The sequence below is a fragment of the Rhinopithecus roxellana genome, chromosome 1, assembly GCF_007565055.1.
Source record: "Rhinopithecus roxellana isolate Shanxi Qingling chromosome 1, ASM756505v1, whole genome shotgun sequence".
NCBI lineage: Eukaryota > Metazoa > Chordata > Mammalia > Primates > Cercopithecidae > Rhinopithecus > Rhinopithecus roxellana.
This window is the reverse complement of record NC_044549.1, coordinates 31,960,771-31,983,684: the sequence shown is the minus strand read 5'-3', so window position 1 is coordinate 31,983,684 and position 22,914 is coordinate 31,960,771. Positions and strand designations below refer to the sequence as shown.

At 34.7% G+C, this 22,914-nt stretch overlaps 1 protein-coding gene across 5 annotated transcripts in view; it reads right to left on the bottom strand.

The window, feature by feature from the left end:
- NECTIN3 (nectin cell adhesion molecule 3) overlaps nucleotides 1-22,914 on the bottom strand; it is a 126,807-nt gene that overhangs the window by 85,066 nt on the left and 18,827 nt on the right. For all 5 annotated transcript variants that reach the window (XM_030940788.1, XM_030940803.1, XM_030940778.1 and 2 more), the window contains exons 2-3: nucleotides 8,589-8,930; nucleotides 2,034-2,330 (exon numbers count right to left, since the gene is read on the bottom strand). In XM_030940788.1, coding sequence (XP_030796648.1) covers nucleotides 2,034-2,330; nucleotides 8,589-8,930 — 639 coding nt within the window. The remainder of the gene's footprint in view (nucleotides 1-2,033; nucleotides 2,331-8,588; nucleotides 8,931-22,914) is intronic.

Genomic DNA, 22,914 nt, shown 5'->3' with positions numbered 1-22,914 from the left:
CTCTCTAGTTTTCTGTGAGCTACATAGAAAACTAAGTTAGCAGCATATGATCTCATGAGAAGCTAGAGAGAGACCAGATCAGTATTTACCTCTGCCAGGGAAGACTGTCCTACTGGAAAGCAAAGTTTACAAAAGAGTTGTAAAAAACTGAACTTTTAATAAGGTATAATTATCTTAGAAATTTAAAAAAAGAAACAGCAAAGATTAACAAACATTTTTGTAACTTAAAAGTGGTACTAAAAAATGTTGCTGAAAGAACAGTCCATATATCTGTGAGTTTAGGCATTAAAGTATCCCAAAAGGATACCTCTAAATATTGAGGCATAAATTTGTCATATAAGACAATATTTAAGTTTGTTTACATGTTCTATAGGTCTCCAATTTACAAAAGGAAAAATATCATGACTATTCTAAGAACATTTTAGGAGTAAGCCAATAAATCAAAACCATATTATAAACACTTACATTAGAAGAAATATTTTATATATCTAAGATTTCATTCAAGCAAACAAAAAACTACAAATTGAAAATATCAGTCATTATTAGACACTGGAAAGGTAAACATATATGCATATGCAAAATACATTAACTTCCAATCGGGATCTGAATTTTATGAGAAAAAGAAAAAAGTTAAGACTCTGTAAAAGCAAGGTAGGAAAAGGAAAAAGAAAAATTTCAACAGAATTCTCCAGAGAATTAGGAAAAGCTGGTATTAGCATTTAAGAATGCAATGGCAGTAACAGTTTTTGAACGACAGCTTTTCAAGTTAACCCTATAAAGGCTGAAAAAGATCCTGAGAATTAGCTTTAAAAAACATTACACCAAGTGTAATGAATATGTGTAACTTAAAACTCCATGCATGTCATATCAAAAAGCAAATAAGTAGCAACAACAAAAAATAGAATTCCCTCAAAAACACCTAAATTTATAATTTGTACATGGATAGAAGTAAAAGCAGAACCTAAATACTTTTCCTAATGTTATCTCTAATCTGCCTAATTTTCATTATCTTTGCTATAAACTATCCACAGCCATCACCTTTTCTACTACTCGAAATTTTTAAATGGTATACAAATCATAAAGAATGTATTAAAAACTAAGAAACTTTATTCAAAGGGAAAAGTAGATACAAAAGAATATATAAACACATACACAGGAAAGTATACCTTAACAAAAATATACAAGTAACAAGTGGCTCAGCTTTGACTGTATCTACAATGGTCATTATCCAATGATGTATTTAAAATATTGTTTTTTAATCTAAGAAAATTCTTATAACATGATCAATGAGACAAGATTAGAAATAATATTGAAAAATACAGATTTTCAAACTAATTAATATGCATATAGGGAAGTCAAAGAAAACAAGGCCAGGTGTGGTGGCTCAGGACTGTATTCCCAGCACTGTGGGAGACCGAGGCGGGAGGATCACAAGGTCAGGAGATGGAGACCAGCCTGGCCAACATGGTGAAACCCCATCTGTACTAAAAATACAAAAATTAGCTGGGCATGGTGGTGCACGCTTGTAATCCCAGCTACTTGGGAGGCTGAGGCAGGAGAATCACTTAACCCAGGAGGCGGAAGTTGCAGTGAGCAGAGATCGTGCCACTGCACTCCAGGCTGGCAGCAGAGGAAGACTCCATCTCAAAAACAGTAACAAGAAAGTAGATGGGCAGCATCAGTGAAACTGAATAACAGCTCAATTAATTAGAATGCAGAAGTTGTTTGTTCTTCAGCACTGTACATTTTGAGGTACAAGTTGCCATAACTCCCTAAGTCGAGCCTACTTTTAAGATCTTAAAAGGAAATGGTTACATTATAATTTTAAGTTGGAGAGCAACTTTAAAGTCATCTGTTCATCTTTACAAAAGTGATTAAAAATGTTTTGGTTAAATGAAATTTTCCATGAAAACACAAACAAAATTAAAAGAAAAACAAAAATAAACAAGGGAAAGCTATTAAATATTCAAACTAAAAATAGTTTGATAAACATACTGACAAATATTAAAAAAGCAAATGTTACATTTACTTACACTGTATGTCTAATATGAAAGAGTATCGGATGTCCTTTTCCAAGGCTGGATGTTTTACAACGCAAGTAATTCGCCTTCCTCTAGCGAATCTGGTTGGAAATAGCTTGTACTGGCTGATAATCGTTGCCGTTTCATTTGGAAAAGAAGTTGTAGTGGATTCCATTTCACCAAGATCACCTTCCCAGTCAATATGTGCAACAGGTTTTCCAGTGGCTGCGATACAAATGGCTGCTACTGTTTCATTTCCTCCATCAATTAAAGAATCTGGCCCTTTTATCAGGCTCACAGTGGGTTCAACTGTTTAAATATTTTTTAAAAAATTAGTTACATTCAAACAAGAATATGTTTATATCTTTGCAAGTCACATCTAAACATATTTCACAAGCTTAAGGACAACTGCATATAAAATCTACACACATTTTTTAGGTAATGCCATCGTCAATCACATTCTTGGAAAAACTAAAGATCATAAGCCAGGACAAATGAGACCAAGAATTCATACCACCACTACAAAGATGGCTCTACCTGATAAAGATATACATTCCTTTAGGGAACGATGCATTCCTTCCAACTTAACATATACAAAAAATTTCTGTGAACTAGATCACAATTCCCTTTATGAGATTAAAGGTATTATTTATCTGCAAGATAAGTTTTATACATATATAAAAAAATATATATATAGCTTCATTTTGCAGCAAAAAAATTTTAAAGCAAACACTTTTAAAAGTAAGTTATGATTTTGACTTACTGTTAAAATGTTATGAAAAAAAAAAGTTCCTCTCAACATACGCTTTGGAGATGAAATGTTTTTCTTGGCCCAATAAGTGACTCAATAATTTCATTTAAAACACTGCCTTTTGAACTTTCAACCTTTAACTCCTCATATATCCAAAAGAACCAATTAAGGTTGCTGAATGTGTTCAATTACTTTTATTTACAACATATACTTCAAGGTCATCCTAACAGGTACCATCACTAATAGTTAAGTTTATTGGAATGGACATACCACCTATCTTCTTCCAATATAAGAAAGTTCCTCAGCAGGGTAAAGTAACAATGTTAGAACCTCTCAATCTACTCGACCCCCAACATCTCTTATCTTTTCACATTTTCCAGCAATTGTTATGTGCTTCTGTGTAAATTCCTCAGTACTGACTTCATAAATTTTGTGTCCAGTCTTCAGTTTACTGTGTGCATTGAGTTTTTATTTCAATGATTTTTTTTTTTTTCATTTCCAGGATTTCAAGTCGGTTCTTTCAATACCATCTGTTCTTGATGGTATTGAAAGAACCAAATTTTGTTTCACATTTTACTTTGAAACCTATTTTTACTTCACATTTTACTCTCATGGATATGATTATTTTCCTTATGTAGTTCCTTTCGTAAGATGCATTACTGTAAAATAACAAATGAAAAAGTACACGCAACACACGCAATGAACAATTTTAAACATCCATATAACCACCACACATCTTAACAAACATTATTACTGGAACCTCACAAGTCCCTCATATTCCTCTACTACATCTTAAAAACCTGCCTGCCTCAATGTGAAACTACTATATTGACTTTGGAGATCAACTGTTTATTTTTCATTATAGTTCTACAACCAACTCATGCAAATCTAAACAACACAGTTTAGCCTGTTTCTGAACTTTTTAAGAATGGAATTGGACCACATGTATTTTTGTACTTTTTCTTTGACTCAACTTTGTGTTCTGGAGATTCATTCATATTGGAACATTTGGCTTTAGCTTATTGTTTCTGGAATTCATTTTTTTACTTTTTTATTTTTAGACCATTTGGATTTATATACAATTGTATATATTATTAGTTTTAATTGCTTTATAGTTTATTAATGGACATGGAGTTCCTGTTTCATCTGAACAATTTTACAAGAAACATTTCCATTCATGTATCTTAGCATATTTGTGCACAAGTATATCTTCAGAATTGCTACTACTTATTTTCAACTTTATCAGATAATTTCAAAAACCTTTCCAAAGTACCAATTTCCTCCCAGTCTAGCACTCTTGCTGGTCCATATACTCACCAGTTGATATTGTCACCCAGCTGATATTGTCACAGACTTCTCAATGTTTGCAATCTGATAGGTATGTAATGGTATGCCACTGAGATTTTATGTTTAATATCTCAGATTATGAATGAGGTTGAAGATCTTTTCATATGTTTATGAGTCATTTGGAATCTTTTCTTCTGCAAAATGCCTATTATAGCCAGCTGTCTATTTTTTTCTTACTGGTGAGTAAAAGTTCTACATAGATTTGGGAAAACAGTCATTTGTGATTATACGTGGTGCAAATACTATATTCCTTAAATTTGGTTCTGCTACTACCACTCCATTGAAACTCTAATGTCATCAAAGACCCCTAATCTAAAACTCAACACTTTTATGTCTAGTCTCTTTAACTTTGTTGAATCTGATATTTGAGCACAGCTCTTCCCAAGCAGTTGAAAAGAATTAAATCCTAATGTGTTAAAGTATTTGTTGTAAGTAATGAAGTAATTCCTAAGTTATGCATTTAGAATGATACTAGCTACGTGCTGTCCTTAGGAGAAACTAAAAAATAGTCAAAACATTTTCTGTAGGGCTTATTTCTTACTGTGGAAATGGTTGCTAGAGTAATATTTCCTTAAAAACTTTCCTATCTTTTCTTCATATGATATTACTCTGCCTGAGTTCTTCTCATAACTCTCTCTGAGAACTCTTATTTTTTCTAACCTCTTCCTTTAAATAAATAATCAGTCCTGGGCCTGCAATTACTTTTGTATCTCACTTAAAAACTTTTATCTGATAGACTACTACCCAGATGATTCTGAACTTTCCCCAATTTTAATACAAGGCTTGACACCTCAGCTTCTAACTACCTACACCTGGTTATTTCCACCTATTAGCTCCTCAAACTCAAACTTAACACCAAAATCATTTTATCCTCCCAATCACCAACACCTGTTTTTCATTCATATGTGCCCATTTAACTAGCAGTAACATAATTTAATCACAAACTTTCAAAACCTATTACTGTTCAAACTTTCCTTACTTCTTATATCCAATCAGATACAAAATTCTGCTAATTATTCCTCTGTAACAGTTCTTGTCTGCATTCATGTGGCAGAAATTACAAAATTAATTGTAAATCTTCATGGTCTCACAGCTGAGATATTATGATTTAAGGACCTCTTCATTTCAAATGATCAAAAACACCAGACCCATCTTCCTAATCACAACTGTCATCACATTGCTCTCTAAATCAGGTCAGTCGTGAGTTAGGCGTTCCTCTATGTGATGTGATCAAAGCAGTGTTTCTCAAACTTCACTGTATATATAAGTCACTGGTGAATCTTGCTAAAATGCAGACTATCATTCAATAAGCCTAAGAGGGATCTGAAATTCTTTATTTTTAACAAGTTCTCAAGTGATGCCAATGCTGCTGGTCCATGAACTACATTTTAAATAGCAAGGGTCTGAGAATAGAAGACAGGTGAGAGGCAGTACAACTATTGAATACAAAGTATGAATTTCCAGTAACAGAGCTCAAATTCCCTGTTCTGGCATTCAAGTTACTTTAATGTGGTCCCACTCTATAATTCTAAAATTTAATTCTTGTACTTTATGTAAATCCTTTGAACAACGAATAAATTACTTATTCAGTGTTCCACTAACACAGGGCTCTCAACAGGCGGTGATTACCCACTAACTCCTGCTCCCCTCTTGAAGACACTTGGCAGTGTCTGGAGACATTATGAGTTTAACAACAAGGAATGCTATTGGCATTTACTGGCATAGTGTTTAGAGGCCACAGATGCTGTCTACAACGAATAGTACAGCTCACTACAACAAAGAATTCTGGCCCCAAATTTCAACAACACTGGGGTTAAGAAAATTTTCCCTTAATGTATAGTGGTCCCTTAGTATTCTGCAGTGGGATGAGGGTCGGTTCCAGCATCCCTGAGTATAAACAAATCCGTGCATACTTAAGTCCTGCAGTTAGCCCTACGGAACCCATGTACAGAAAGTCGGCCCTTCATATATGCAGGTTTCACATCCCACAAATACTCTATTTTCTACTTGCAGTTAGTTGAAAAAACATCCATGTATAAAGGGACCCACACAGCTCTAACCCATGATGTTCAAGGGTGAACTGCATATCGTTTTGTTTTCCCTGCCTTGGTTTACATACTATCACAATCCTAGAATACCATTTTCATATTCTTTCATTTTTGCCTACCCAAAACCTAATCACCACTGACTGACTCAACTACCTCTCCTACGAAATACTTCTTGACTACCAAGTTCACTAATCCATTCCTATATCCTACTCAAATAACACTGTATGACTGCTATATACTGGAAACTCTTATTGGTTTTAAGGACATAAAATTAAATTTTTAAATGCATAGTTACTCTCCAACCCTTGTTTGTTTATACTGCAGAAAACATTTATAATAGTGTGATAACTGCTACAAAAAGATATGTTCAACGTAACAATGACAGCCAAAAAAGCATCAGATTTGGAGAAAGGGGTCAAGAATGGCTACTAAAAGGATGTGATTTGATGAATAGTTACATGGAAGAAAGAAAGGCCAGAAAAAAAGGCAATCCAGGCAGAAAGAGATACACCCATAAAAACATAGGTCAAAAGAACTGCAAATAGTTTATGATGATGATAAGACTTGGGTTTTTGAAAAAACAGCAGCAAGGAGTAGAACAAATGAAGCAAGAGAAGTAGGTGTGGGCAAAATAATGACTAATCTTGTAACAAACAGCCTGGATTTTAAGCCAGTAAGTACTGTATTAATTTAGAGGGAACTACTACAATTTAAAGCAAAATGAAAAGTGATTTTATCCCCATGAGCTTGCTCTTTTCACATGCAAGGTCCTTTTTTTTCTTTTTTTCTTTTTGAGAGAGTCTCATTCTGTTGCCCAGGCTGGAAGTACAGTGGTGTAATCTCAGCTCACTGCAACTTCTGCCTCCCGGGTACAGGTGATTCTCAAGACCCAGCCACCCGACTAGCTGGGATTACAGGCATGCGCTACCATGCCTGGCTATGTTTTTGCATTTTTAGTAGAGATGGGGTTTTGCCATGTTGGCCAGGCTGGTCTTGTACTCCTGACCTCAAGTGATCCACCTGCCTCTGCCTCCCAAAGTGCTGGGATTACAGGAGTGAGCCATACTTGTGATCATAAACATACTTTATGTTACCTTTTTTACTGATGTCCTGCACGTGAGTTTTCAGATATTCACGCCTTGCCTTCCAATCAGAAAATTTCTCAAAAATATAAATCTCTTAAATGTAAGTTATATGTCCCCACAGCTCTTAGGGCAGTGTCTTAAATATATTAAGCCTCAGATATCTAATTTTATATTAAAATATCTCTCAACATGAAAAAATATGTAATAAATTTGGACAAAATTGCTGTCCTATACTTCAGAGACACTAATATTATGTCCTTAAACATTGGAGCTATTAACTTGTTTGGTTCTCCGGGAAGCAGACACTGTGTGTGATGTGAGAAGTACAAAAAGTTTATCAGGGAGTGATAACTGGGAGAAAAGAGAGAAGGAAGATTCAATTGAGTAAATGGAGCTACCAGTACCCTGACAAAGTCTCCATTCAGGCCAATGGGCATATTCCATTAAAGGAGTCCCACTTTGGGTAAAAATCTTCACACTAATATCCTGTTCAACCACTAGCCCCAAGAAGCGCTTACCCTTGGCTACCACTGCCTCACTCAGTCACTGGCCTGAGGTCACTCACAAAAAGAATAGCCCTGAAAACTGAAGTAATCTTAAAGGACCTAACAGCTGGAAGCTGTCAACTACCTACACTACTAGTAGCAGTCTGAATAAGAATCTAAGCAGTAGATCTTCATGTGAGCAGCCACCAGTTGCTATTGCTCCTCAATTTTCATTTCTATCATTTCAAAAGTACTTATCAGTATTTCCAAATTGGTTTACATTTCACTGCAAGTAGCTTAAGGTTAATGAGCTTTGTCAACATTTTACCATAAACTTTAACAGGTATCATAGGAAATAGTGGAATATCACTATTATGAGTGAAAGCACAATATTCAGATAGTTATGCAAATCTAAAATAGCAGGAATAACATTTGATATGAAAAATTAAAACATGAGGTGTCAATGGCTCCTAGATGCAAAACTCAATTTTTTAAAAATGAAAAAAGTTAAGATGGTAATTTAATTAAAGGCTGAAAATTTGAGGAGAGATAATGAAAATAAAGATGTTACAGAAACTCAGAACTTAGATTATAATTAAAACTCATCACTATCTTTCATAGACACTAGCTAAAACTATGCAGCATTACATAGATAAGTAGGTATATACAGACAAGATTTTATTTAAAGGAAACCAATAATCATAAATTTTAAGGATCTTGAAAAATCATATTTGAATTATTTTACTTTAAAACTAAAGTTAAATCAAATTTCAACCATTTTAATTTCTTAAAAATATTTTTATTATAATCTTCACCAGTATCACCAGAATACATAATTCAAGCATACCCACCTAACACAGTTACGGTTGTAGAGGACTGGGCATTTCCAAGCGGGAATGTAACAGCTTTGCAGATGTATTTTCCAGAATCAGAGAATCCTATGTTATGCAGAGTAATTGTTGCATCATTAAGTGAGTAATTTTTAAACAAGACTCTTCCCTGATATTCTCCTTGAACAGAGAATCCATATTGGGGATGGTGAACTGCAACAGTCTGTGAACTTTTGCCATGTATCTTCTCCCATGAAATCTGCGTTATGGTTTCATTTACTTCAATTAAACACTTTAATGAAACATTCTTTCCCCATACTGCTGTGACATGTGGCTCCACAATAATTGGTCCAGCTAAGGCACCTACAGAGGGAAAAAAAACTATTACAATTCTTAAAATAGAAAAAAGCTGTCAACACTCTCCTCCCTTCCTGATCCCCTCTGTAACTATCTCTAGCTGCACACACACACACACACACACACACAGACACACACACACACATGCACTCACATGCACCACACACAAAACTTAAAACAAACAAAAAGAAATGAACCAGGTGTTTTCTGGGCTTGATATGAGATCCAAATGTGACTATGAAATAAATTAACAATACGTTATCAAATAAATTAACAATACACTATCAAATAAATTAACAATAGCAATATGTGTTGCAGTGAAAAAAAGCACTAGATTAGGACAGAGTTGACCTGGAAGCATGATCCTTCCCCAGTTAAGCCTTCACATGAGTTCCCAGCTCTGGCTGACACTTTGACTGCAGCCTTGAGAGAGAGACTGAGGTAGAAGATTGAGTTACGTCATGCCTGGATTCCTGGCACACAGAAACTGACAGATAATACATGGATATTGTTTTAAAGCCACTATGTTTTGGGGTAAATTTTTTACACAGCAATAGATAACTTATGCATGTAGGATCTCCCAAACCAAATAAAAGACTAAAGTATCTTTTTTGGAGGATCCCTATATCAAGTATCTCTACTGAAAAGTCATTAAAGACAGATCAATTGCCAGAAAATATTAATGAAGAAACGTTTATATAAACGTAAAATAATTTTGTTTTTTCCATTTTAGGGTTAAGAAAAAAAATTTCACAAGCAAAAGTTAAAAATGACATCAAACTTCTTCCATATAATATATATTTCCTTCCCAAAAGCAATAGAGCAAAACTTATGTTTTGAGGGAAATAAAACTAACATTCATGACTACTATAGTCAAGCAAGATGCTGCTCATTGATAAGTATATTAGAATATGTATAACAAGTCCTTGGAGGTCTACCACTCACATATGTGCCCTAACAAAATAAAAGAACAAATACACAAACCAAGAAGTAAACCAAAATAAACACTCAAAAATGGAAATTGTATAAACAATACCTTTAAAAGTTACATCTAATTAATATTTTTAAATGAATACTGAAACGCAGAAGGGTACCACTAGATAAGAAAAATGCATTTAAACATGTTCAAACACATCCAAATGTTTTTAAAAAAAACTTCATGCAATATTATTTCCATGACTCTTTTTTAGAGGAAAAAACAAAAACAAAAAAGTAAATTAGAAGGCAAATTTTATCACCTAAGAGATGACTGAGGATATTACAAAAAGGGACTGACATTGACACTGACTACACTTAACAGCTACAAATTTAAAAGTTTCAGTTTTTTAACCATTGCTTCAAAAAAGTATCAGGCCCTGAAAATTTACTATCATGTTCTATAATGCTAGAGTACAGATAATTACTAAGATTTTAAAATTAATCCAAGATACATGAAATGTGAAAGTATTCTAATGTAGTTTAGCAATCTATCACAAGCTTGGTATTTTACAAACAAATAAAAAAGTAGTCTCATGAATATTAATAAAAAATGTCATTTATTATGAAATAATAGCTCTGTATTTAGGAAAACTACACAGCCGAGTAGGACTATTCTAAGAACAAAAGGACATTTTTAGACTACTCATCACATTAAAAGCTCACGACTCTCTTATTTGATATTACAAAGGTATTTAATAAAACATTTACTATCTGATTTTAAAAAGAAAATCTAACTAAGAAAAGGACTCTGAAGTAGATTCTTTTCAAATCAGCAGCCATTATCAGCACTGAAGAGAAAGAGGCATGGCTATTAAAAAAAGATCAAGACAAGATGGTGCACTATCATTACCATTGTTCAACTGAGACTGGAAATTCAATCCAGTGTAATAAGAAAAAGGAAACGATAAATATTAGGAAGGAACAGAAAGAATTATTATTTGAAAAATCTATTACCTGAAAAATCCAAGAAGATGAAATGAAATGAAAGGCTACTAGAACCAATAATGTGGTTGCTTATAAACATATGCAAAATGTCTATGAAGTATATAATCAGTATGTTATAAAGGGTGACATCTTTACACATTTATTGCAGAAAAGGGTTTAATTTGTAAACATTAATATTTAAAACATTCATGAATAAAATTGTAAAAAACTTATAAACCTGACTTGAAAAAATAGCAGCTATGCCATATTCCTAGGTAGGAAAACTTATTTACACGTCAATTCTCCCCATATTAATACACAAATGCAATACAATTATAGTGAAAACCCTGATAAAAATTTTTAAAAAACAGGGTAGAAATAACTGCCAAAAATATTTCAAAACACTAACAGACTACTGAAGAGGGAAAATATTAAAGTAAAATTAATAAAAATTTGGTATTAGTAACATAAAATAATTGAAAGTACACAAACAGACCTATACATAATAGGACACGGTATATAATAAAGCCAATATTTTGAGTGGGGAAATAATATATTAGTCAAGAAATGCTGAAAGAGCATGAGCAAAATACTTGGAAAAATACAGACCCCTCTTTTATACTAAACACTGAAAGAAAAAAAAAAAAAAAAACCCAGATGGACTGAAGACCTAAAAGTAAAAAATTACTGCCTGTACATATGTATGCAGATAAAACTTTCTGTATATTTTGTCAAATAATTACCCTAATTACCCTAGAAAGGTAAACTTAACATTACTGAGGACTAAAGAATTTCTAGTTTTTATTTTATCCCCTTCAGATGGAGGTAAAATAACAAGAATTAAAAAATGGAGTAAGAGAAGTTTTATGGAGTGAATATTTGTGTCCTCCCAAAAATTCATTCTGAAGCTCTGACCTCAATGGTAGTATTTGGTAGGCCTCTGTCTGATAATCAGGTTTAAATAAAGTCATACAGGTGGGGCTCCCCATGATGGGATTGGTGTCCTTAAAACAAAGAAAGGAGAGCTCACTCCCTCACTTTTTCTAGGCCACATGAGGAAACAGTGAGAAAGTGATTGTCTACAATCCAAGAAGAAGATCCTCATCAAGAACTGGATCTGCTGGCACATGGATCTTGGACTTCCCAACCTCCCCAACTGTGAGAAATAAACGCTGTTTAAGCTGCCTAGTTTACAGTATTTGGTTACAGCAGCCTGCAATGGTTTGGATGTTCTGTCCCCTCCAAATTTCATGTTGAAATGTGACCTCCCATATTGGAGATGGACCTAATGAGGGGTATTTGGGTCACGGGAGTGAAGCCCTCATTAATAGCTTGGTGCTGTCCCTGTGGTAATGAGTGAGTTTCCACTCTCTGCGTTCACAGGAGAGGAGAGCTGGCTGTTTAAAAGAGGCTGGCACTTTCCCACTTTCTTTTGCTTTATGTAACATGTTGGCTCCCCTTCACCTTCTCCCATGATTCTAAGCTTCCTGAGGCCCTCACCAGAAACAGATGCCAGCACCATGTTTCCTATGCAGCCTGAAGAATGGTGAGCCAAAATAAGCCTGTTTCCTTTAAAATTACCAGTATCAGGTATTCCTTTATAGCAACACGAATGGACTATAATACACACCCCAAGTTGACTAAGACAGGTAGTATGTCTTAGCTATGTTTTAATTAGCCAGAGTTCTGTTGTTGCAAATAAAAGAATCTAATACATTTCCATTCCTGGAAGAAATCCAAATGTTAAAAACCACTTCTGAATAAGATTTTCCCCCATGGAATCTTAAAACTGTGGAGAAACAGATTTTCTGTTGTGGTTCTTAAACCAAAGTCCAAATGAGAAAGCCTCACTACTCAGAGACTACCAATCTTTAAGCCTACTACTACTTCCTCCCTCTACTTTCCCACATGAAACTGAGTTTAACTGGAGAGCAGAAAGGTCCTGGAGAAATGTAAACGTTTATTATTAAAGAGCTAAATTATTTAAAGTAAGTTAATCACTACTGGTAATGTAAGTCTAGAATATAAAGAGGCAAAGGAATAGCAAAGAATTGAATCTTACATATCTAGCAAGACTCCAACCTTGTCATAAGGTGGTCCTGGCTACTGCACACTCCAGACATGAAGGAAAGCCATAATAAAATAGGATACTCTGTTTCTACTCTGTCTTCCTGATTTAAAAGTTTAATTTTGCATCATGAGCTAATTAATTAAATTGAACTTCTTATTTCAGAGAAAGAGACAGACAGCATTTATTCTCCTATCTGTAGCTCCACAAAAACACTACAACCATGAAAACACAACTCTTTGGAGTCTTCATGTGTCTTTGAACAGTCATTCAGTCAGTATTTACAGAGTGCCCGGGAGATACAAAACATTTGTAAATACACACATTCAAGATGTTTGCGACAGAAAAGAAAATGTATATAACTGCTATGGGTTATTTAAAAAATGGGTTATAAAAAAAATGAGTGAGATCCACATTACAGATCACACTAAAAGTGTTTGAAATGAAAGTATGAATAAAATGGCAACCATTCCATTTCTTTCTTCCCTGACTCTCAGAAATGAACCAAGAAGTAACAGAAACCATCACAAACTTTTGATACTACACTTTTTAAAACTCTGATGCTATCTTTTACCACATTTCACTTCTCAATCTACAGCAACAGCATGCATACTGGACATTTCAATTCCCAGGATCTTTCAAATGTTAAGATCTACACAATGGGTATATGCAAATATGCTATAAATGAAACATTTATTTTAGTCTGTGTCCAACTACACACCATCTTTGAAAATCTCTAAGATATGAATCCTTTCAGAATCCTCAAAATTTAGAATAATTTAGAGGCAACTAATAAAATATACATTAACAAACTAGCAATGTGATAGCATATAGTTGTCCTCAAAAATTTCAACATACTTCAACAAAACACATTTTGGAAGAATAAAATTTATCACCAGTACATTCAGTAATTAACCTGATTTGTTTTAAACTGATAGGTAAGTGATGTCAACTCTGTAAATAAAACAAAAAGGTTTTCCAATAAAATCTCCAAACAATACTCAAACAGAAATAACCATGTAAGAATAAAGCCAAGTGAATTAAATAACGTACTTAACACTATAAACTGTAAACAAATATTATCAGAGTATGAAAGAATCTCTAACTTCATCTCATGTCATAACTAGAAATAATTCTGGAATTAAAGGTTTCTATGTTCTAAGGAGAAACCTGGGTCACATGCCAAAAACTGGTTGAGAAAACCAACCATTTCTTCATTCATTCATTGGTATGTGTTGGGTGAACACTTTGTGCCAGGCACTGCCCTAGGTGCTGAGCCATTAGAGAGTTTGCATTTTAATGAGGAAACAGACAATTAGCAAGGCAGTAAAAATACAGAGAACAAAGGTGTAAATGTCAAGGATCCACAGTGCATCCTAACATTTAAATGGCGTAGCATCAATAAAGCTGTCCAGGGAAGCAGGAAGGGAACCAAGAGGGTATCCTATACATTAAGCGAAGAAAGTACCTAGAGAGTGCTCAATTATTCCAAATGCTGCCAAGAAGTTAAAAAAAAAAAAAAAAAAGCACTAATAAGTAACCACTGAACTTAGCAACTGTTTTGGTGGAGTGGTGAGAATAAAAGCTTGATGTGAAATAGAATAGAGATTGCTCCTTTCAGACATGAAGGAGTAACAAGATTTATCCTTTTGCCTGAAACAACTATTTCAAGTTAATAGTCAACAGGCAAGAAAGTTCTAATCCCTCAGAGGCAGTAGACAAAGTGAAGCACAAGGACCGAGAAACTAAATAGAGCTAGGCAGTCTTGGAGTTATATCCAAAATCGTACTGAAGGTTCTAGCCAGTACAATCAAGCAAGAAAAAGAAAGAAATTTCAAATCAAAAAGGAACAAATGAAATGTCTTTATTCACAGAAAACACAATTGTCTTTAGAGAAAATATGATGGAATCTACAATAAAGCTACTATGACAAGGGTGTTCAGCAAGGACAGTAGTGGCCCTTATGCAGGACCTAAGACCAATATACACATATCGATTGTATTTCTATGTATTAGCAGCAGAAAATTACAAAATAAAAGTTGTAAAACATTGCTAGCTAGAATAGCATCAAAAGTAGAAAATAAGGGCTGGGTGCAGTGGCTCACCCCTGTAATGTGAACACTTTGGGAGGCTGAGGCAGGTAAATTGCTTGAGCTCAGGAATTTGAGACCAGCCTGGGCAATATAGCCAAACCCCGTCTCTACAAAAAATACTAAGTTAGCCAGGCATGGTAGCTGGGGTGCCAGCTATTCAGGAGGCTGAGGTGGGAGGATCACTTGAGCCTGGGAGGCAGAGGTTGCAATGAGCCAAGATCGTGCAACTGCACTCCAGCCTGGGTGACAGAGCAAGACCCTGTCTCAAAAAAAAAAAGAAAAAGAAAAAGAAAAACAGATAAAATACAGATAAATCTGACCGAAGGTGTGAAAAAACTGTACAGTTAAAATTATAAAATTTGCTGAGAGAAATTTAAGATTATCTAAAAAAATGGAGAGATATACTGTATTCATGGATCAGAAGATACAACATTATTAACACATTAATTCTAAATTGATCTACAGATTTAACACAATGAAATTCCCATCTTTATTCGAAACTGACAAGTTGTTCTAAAATTTATCTAGAAATGCAAATATCTGTGACCTTAGGTTAGGCACGTATTTCTTACATATGTCACTAAAAGCACAACGAGCGGGCTTCATCAAAATAAAAAAAATTCTGCTCTTCGACACTTAAACCACTAATTAGGAGAAAATCCTTGCAAAACATGCATCTAGTAGAGGATTTATACCTGTTAAGATTCAAAACACATAAAGAACTCCCAAAACTCCACAATAAAGACAAGCCAATAAAACATGAGCTAAAGAGGCTGGGTACAGTGGCTCATGACTGTAACCCCAGCAACTTTGGGAAGCTATAGCAGGAGGACTGCTTGAGCCCAGGAGTTTGAGACCACCCTGGCCAACACAGTGAGCACCCATTTCTATAAAAAATAAAAAATGAGCCAAACATGGTGGTGCACGCCTGTAGTCCCAGCTATTTAGGAGTCTGAGATGGAAGAATTGCTTGAGCCTAGAAGGTAAGTCATGCCACTGTAAGCTGCAGTAAGCTGCAGTCATGCCACTGCACTCCAGCCTTGCAGACAGAGCAAGACCCTCTCCCTTAAAAAAAAAAAAAAAAAAAAAAAAAAAAACTGAACAGACATCACCAAGAAGACACATGAACAAGCACATGAAAAGATGATCAACATCACTGAGGAAACGTAAATTAAAACTAAAATAAGGTACTACTACATAGCCATAAGAGGGGACAAAATTAAATGGCCTGACAACAAGTTTTGAAGAAAATGTGGATGAATTAGAACGCTCCTACATTGCTGATTAAACTGTAAAATGGTAAAACCACACTGGAATACACTTAGCAGTCTCTTAAAGTTAAACATACCATATGATCCAGCCATATCATTCCTGTGTCTTTACTCATCAGTAAAGAAAGCATGTGTCCATACAAAGGCTTGTACACTTGTATACCAATGTTCACAATGGTTTTATTTGTACATCCAAGAAACAGAAACAATCCAAATGTTTATCAAGAGAAGAATGAATATACAAACTGTGGTAAACCCATACAATGAAATATTAGTCAGCAATACAAAGGGACATCCAACTAGCAATAGCGGCAACTTCCCCAGCTTGATAAAGAACATCTACAAAACAAAACACCCACAGCCAATATCATACTTAATGTCAAGAAACTAGAATCTTTCCAGTTAAGATTAGAAATAGGCAAGGATTTTCCCCTCACTACTCCTTTTTCAACAGCATACTAGAAGTCCTTACTAAAGTAATAAGACAAGAAAAGGCAAGTAATAAACGTATACTGATTAGAAAGGAAGAAATAAAACTGTCATTGTTTGTGGGTGATGAAAAAACTCCTGGAGCTAATAATCAATTATAGCAAGGTTACAGAATGCAAAGTCAAAAAAAAAAAAAAAAAAAGTCAATCACTTTCTTATGTACCAGTAATGATCAAGTGGAATTTGAAGTTAAAAACAGAGTACCATTTACATAGCACCCAAAACAATAAAATGCTTAGGTATAAATCTAACAAAATATGTATAAGATCTACCTGCAGAAAACTACAATTCTGAGAAAATAAAATAACTAAATAAATAGAGCGATATTTCATGTTCTTGAATAGGAAGACTCAATATTGTCAAGATATTAGTTCTTCCCAACTTGATCTACAGATTCAACATTCCAATTAAAATCTCAGCTAGCAACAAACTGATCCTAAAATGTATATGGAGAGACAAAAGACCCGGCATAGTCAACACAACATTGAAGAAGAACAAAGTCAGAGGACTTACATTATCTGACTTTGAGACTTACCATAAAGTTACTGTGATCAAGAACATGTGGTACTGGCTAAAGAATAGACAGGTCAGTGGAACAGAATAGAGTCCCAAAACAGACTCATATAGTCTTTATATGTTAACTTTGATTTCTAACAAAAGAGCAAAGGCAATGTAATAAAGAAAAGATCTTTTCAACAAACGATGCTGGAACAACCAGACATCCACAAACAAATAAATAATTCTAGACATAGATTTTACAAAAATTAACTTGAAATAGAAAATAAACCTAAGTATAAAATGCAAAACTATAAAAACCCTAGAAGACAACAGAGCAAAAAAAACTAGATGACCTTAGATATGACAATAATGTTTTAGATGCAACACCAAAGGCATGATCCATGAAAGAAACTCCTGATAAGCTAGGCTGCTCTGCAAAACACACTATAAAGAGAATAAAAAGACAAGTCATGCTTAAAGTTACTGATCTTGAATTATAGCAGCATCGACCAGCTTTCAGCTGCCTGAGTGGAGGCGTGAAGAAGGCACAGAGCAAGATTTAACCCGGGTTGGACATTTTACCAGGCATGCACAATTTAAAAGAGAAACAGGCAAGGGAGTTGATGGTGTAGAGAAATAAGTGATTTTAATGATGGATTATGAACTTTAAGTTGGTCAAGAAGTGGGGGAGGAGGAAGAAGGATGAAAGGGTTATAGAAACCAATATAGCTAAAGAATTATTGCAAATGAGGTACTAAGTGGGATGAGGTGGAAAATGAGAGATGATGGGTGGATAGTGGGAAAGTTAATTTCTCTGGGACTCAGTCTTAATGTTTATAAAATGGCTCATCACCTTAAAATTGTACATTCTTGAAAACTGTCAAAAAGCTTTTATATACACCATTTCTACTGATCTCCACATCCAAACCCTTGCCCCTAATAACCACCCTGTTAGGCGCAGGTAATTTTTTTTCCATATGACAGATCAAGAATCAAAAAAGTCAAGACTTACCCTGGGTCACATAAATAATAAGGGACAGTATCATTTGCCATAGTCCAGAGGATCAAGGAAGACTTTGCTAGATGTGACATTTAAGCTATCCCTTGAAGGCTCATATTTTCATAGGCTGAGAAGACCATTCCGTGCTAAGCAAAGATTCAGTATGAGGCCAAAATATATAAGTACAAATAAGGCTGAAAAGCAAGGCTGAATACAAAATGGGAAAGGACAGTAATCTGAAATGGCACAAAGAACTAGAACTAAAGTCTTGTAATTACTCTCTGGCATATTGCTTAGCATTTTCTAAAACAGTACTGTCTCAGTCACTAGCCACATGTGGCTATTTAAAATTAAATTAGGTTTTCAGTTATAAGCCATATTTCAAGTACTCAATTTCCACAATTAGCTAGTGACAATCATACTGAACAGTATAGCTACATTACATTTGCATCACTGCAGAAAGTTCTAGATAACACAATTCTAGAATAGAAATACAATAAAAGTCAACTTCCTTTCTAAATAAAGGTTTACAGGTTTCTTTGAAGCTAAAAAATTCAGCTTCAAATAATTTTTAAAAGTTTACATTTCTATAATTACTTACACATAACCAATATAGTGAATAACAGATACAGAAAATAGCAAATTTCTACAAAAATATTTCGTACACATTAATACTAACTATAAAGTTAATCCTACTGTATCATGGTATTTTTAATAATCTTTCAGTAACAATTTCAGGCTTTTATAAAATGTTCTTTCTAAAATGGGGTTTTCATCATCTATTCTCAAACAATTGCTATGTTTTAATTTCAAATAAGGACAGTATCTTGATTTAACCACGTTAAGTAAGGCTTTTCTTTAGTTGAATTTACTGTATGGGTGAAAGCACAATTTCTTCATATTTTCAGAAGAGAAGCACAAAACTTTGTAACAGGAAGAGACCTTAGAAGGTATCTGATATAACCTCATTTTACAGAGATAGTGATCTGCTGTTATTACATGACTGGTTAGTGGCAAAACATAGATAAGCAGCAGCCTTCTGGCTTTCAACAGTTATCTTCCCAACTCCCTCATGTTAAGCACAATATGAGTAAAATTGAATGTTTTATAGAAAGAAAATCTAGAAGAACTACTAGTCACGACATTCAAAATCTCAATGATTTTCAAATTACAAAGGTAGAGAGGTATTGCAGTTCTTAAACCAAGCACTATGGCAAGTAAAATGCAGAGGCAGAGTTTTCATAGCAATTATTCAGATTCTACTCTTTCCATTCCCACTTCAACCTGTGAAACTGTTGCAATTTTGAAATACTAATGAATTATTTTCAAAATGATTTTAAAATTAGTTTTTAAAAAAGTCTTAAAGTTAGTTTAAATTACTATTTAAATTTTTAAATGAGTTTTAATCCTAATAAAATGTATTCCCAAAAGTATCACAAAAATTATACTACAGGATGAGTATCCCTTATCTGAAATGCTTAGGACAAGATGCGTTTCAAATTTTGGGTTTTTTTGTTTTTTTTTAATTTTGAAACATTTGCATATACATGATGAGATATCTTGGGAATAGGACCAAAGCCTAAACACAAAATTCATTTATGGCCGGGTGCGGTGGTTCACGCCTGTAATCCCAACACTTTAGGAGGCCGAGGCGGGTGGATAACAAGGTCAGGAGATGGAGACCATCCTGGCTAACATGGTGAAACTCCATCTCTACTAAAAATACAAAAAAAATTAGCTGGGCATGGTGGCAGGCGCCTGTAGTCCCAGCTACTCGGGAGGCTGAGGCAGGAGAATGGTGTAAACCTGGGAGGCGGAGCTTGCAGTGAGCCGAGATCGCGCCACGGCACTCCAGCCTGGGCGACTGAGCAAGACTCCGTCTCAGAAAAAACAAACAAACAAAAATTTCATTTATGTTTCATACACACCTTACACATATAGCTTGAAAGTAATTTTACACAGTATTTTTTAAAATTTTGTGCATGAAAGCAAGTCTGTGTGCACTGAACCATCAGAGAACAAAGGTGTCAGCTGTGGAAAGTTTCAAATTTTAGAGCATTTCAAATTTTGTGAACTTGTAAATATCTTCTTAGAAGTTGACAATGTAAGGAACTAGCACTTTAAAGACAAAAATCTACCAATTCTCATAAATGATAGCCTTCTATGATGGTCCAGGTAATAATTTGTATACAACATGTCAACATTCATTAATAATCCAAAAATCTCAAACTTGCTGTTTTAAAGGAAGCACCTCTAAACAATTACATATGGCTTATTGTTCAGTAATACACGTACTTCTAAGACTTAAGAATGAGACTTAAAACTGTAGATGAGTAACAGAATGGAATTAAAAAAGCAAGAATTTTGGAGTCGGACTAACCCAGATTCAAGAACAGTGTGACTCTGGGTCCTTGAGCTGTTTTATTACCTATAAAATAGGATTTTTATCACCTAATTAACAAGGTCTCAGTAAAATTTAAAAGGAAGTACTCAAACATGGAAATAGGTACTAAGCACTAACGGAAGAAGCACTAGAATTGTTTGAGTTCCAGTTAAAACTAAAGCCTGATTCGGTAGTGGCACTAATCTACAAGGCTGTATGATTTCTGCCCTGCTCCCCCAACCCCAGCAACGCTAGCAGGTAAGACGTAAGCACAGAGAATGTATAGAGCCAGACTGATCCATGGTTAGATTTTGCAAGGCTGGTGTGACTGCAAATTTTTGTTTGAGACACTTAGACACTCCAAGACAACTGAAGGTTAAGAAAAGAGAGTGCTAATATAGGCAAAATACAGGATGCATAGCACATATTAAGTGTTCAAATATTTATTGAGTTTCACTGACGGAATATAACGTATTAATACTATGTTCTACAACACAGAAGATGGTATAGCTACAACTTCCAAGAACTGATAATCTAGAAAATAAGACATACAAGGCAATGAACATTATGGCTACAGCGACCACGTAATTTGTTAACCAAGCCAAAATATTGTTTAGAGAAACATTATTAATAATTGTACCGCAATAGTTGTAAACCTAGATATTCCAAGGCAAATGGGGACATATTATCCTTATGAGAGCCTCCTAGATAAGAGTACAAACTTAAAAAGATACTTAGGAAAAGGAATGAGAGAAGTGTGTAGAGTAAGAAAAGCTACATCTAGAAAGTAATATTTTCTTTCAGCTACAACTAAACTAGTGACTCTAATTTTGTCTGGGTAAGCTGTAGGAGATCAGTAGCACTTATGCTGGATGTTAGGTGAGGTGGGATTTTCCAGGCAGGGTAAAGGCACTAAAGGAAAAACAAAAGCAAAGAGACTCACAGAAACAGAAAAATACAAGGAAAGTTTATGAAACTCAGAAAAATCCAAGTATCAGTAACAAAATGACAGGAGATAAGCCCAGAAAGGCAAGTTCTTAATTAAGTGTGTTTGCTCATCCATTTTTTTTTTTTAAACTAACATGTATTTAACAACCTACCTGAATGGGCCAGGCATTTATGCTGAGGAAGGACAAAGGAGATGAAGCATGCTCCTTACCTTGGGGAGCTCAAACTATAATCAGGAGGAGAAACAGAATATTGGTGGTTGAAAATGGAGGAAGTCAAAAAATTAGCAAGAGTAAATAGGAAAACTGGTCTAACAGTTCTACTGTACTGGAAAAAAAGAGAGCACAGATGCAGAAAGAGTAATTAGGTGAAATGAACCTGTTATCTTATTTGGAAAAAGGAGTCTCTGAAGATGCAATTAAGTTAAAGATCTCAGGATGAGATGACAGTGGATTATATAGGTAGATCCCAAATCCAATGACACGTGTCCTTACAGAAAATACACAGAGTGAAGTCAGAGAGATGAGAAGGCCAGGAAAAGACTGGAGTTATGCAGCCACAAGCCAAGGAATGTCTGTAGCCACCAAAGCTGAAAGAAGCACAGAACAAAATCTCCCTTAGAGCCTCTGGAAGGAACACAGTTTGATTTTGAAATAGCACAAATTACGGACTTCTGCGCTTTAGAACTGTGTGAGAATATATTTAAGTCACTAGTTTATGATAATGTGTTACAGAAGCCCTAGGAAACTCATATGAGAAACTACTGCACTAAATTTGGCATAGTACCCACAACAACAGTAGTGATAACATGAACAAAAACAGGGAAGATGTTCAGACTTGCACTCTGCTCAAAGGTCCTAGAATCAGTGTTAGTTTAGATGTATTTTTTTCTTCTCTGTTCTAAATCCAGATAACTTTACAGATTAAAACCAAAGAAAAGGACAATTATAAAAACAATAGGTTTCACCTTCCTCATCTAGAAAAGGAAGAATCTAGACTAGAACACTCTTTGTTCAAATATGGTTTACGCTGAATAACTACTTTCCTTCTAGGAGTCTGGAATATGGGTATATGTTAGGCAGGGAGTACCCTCATTATCAGCCCCAAATGAAAACTCTGTTCACTGGGTCACTAGTCTCTAAAGAGCTTCTATGGTTGGTAACATTTCATAAATGTCACAACTTGTTCCTGAGGGAACTGAATCCATCTTGTGTGACTCTGGAAAAGGACTGTGGAATCTTGTTCCTGGTTTTTCCAAGACTTTGCCTCAGGCCCCACTGCTGACTGTGCTTGGTATCCTTTATATGTCATAAATCATAGCCTTGCTTATGACTCTTC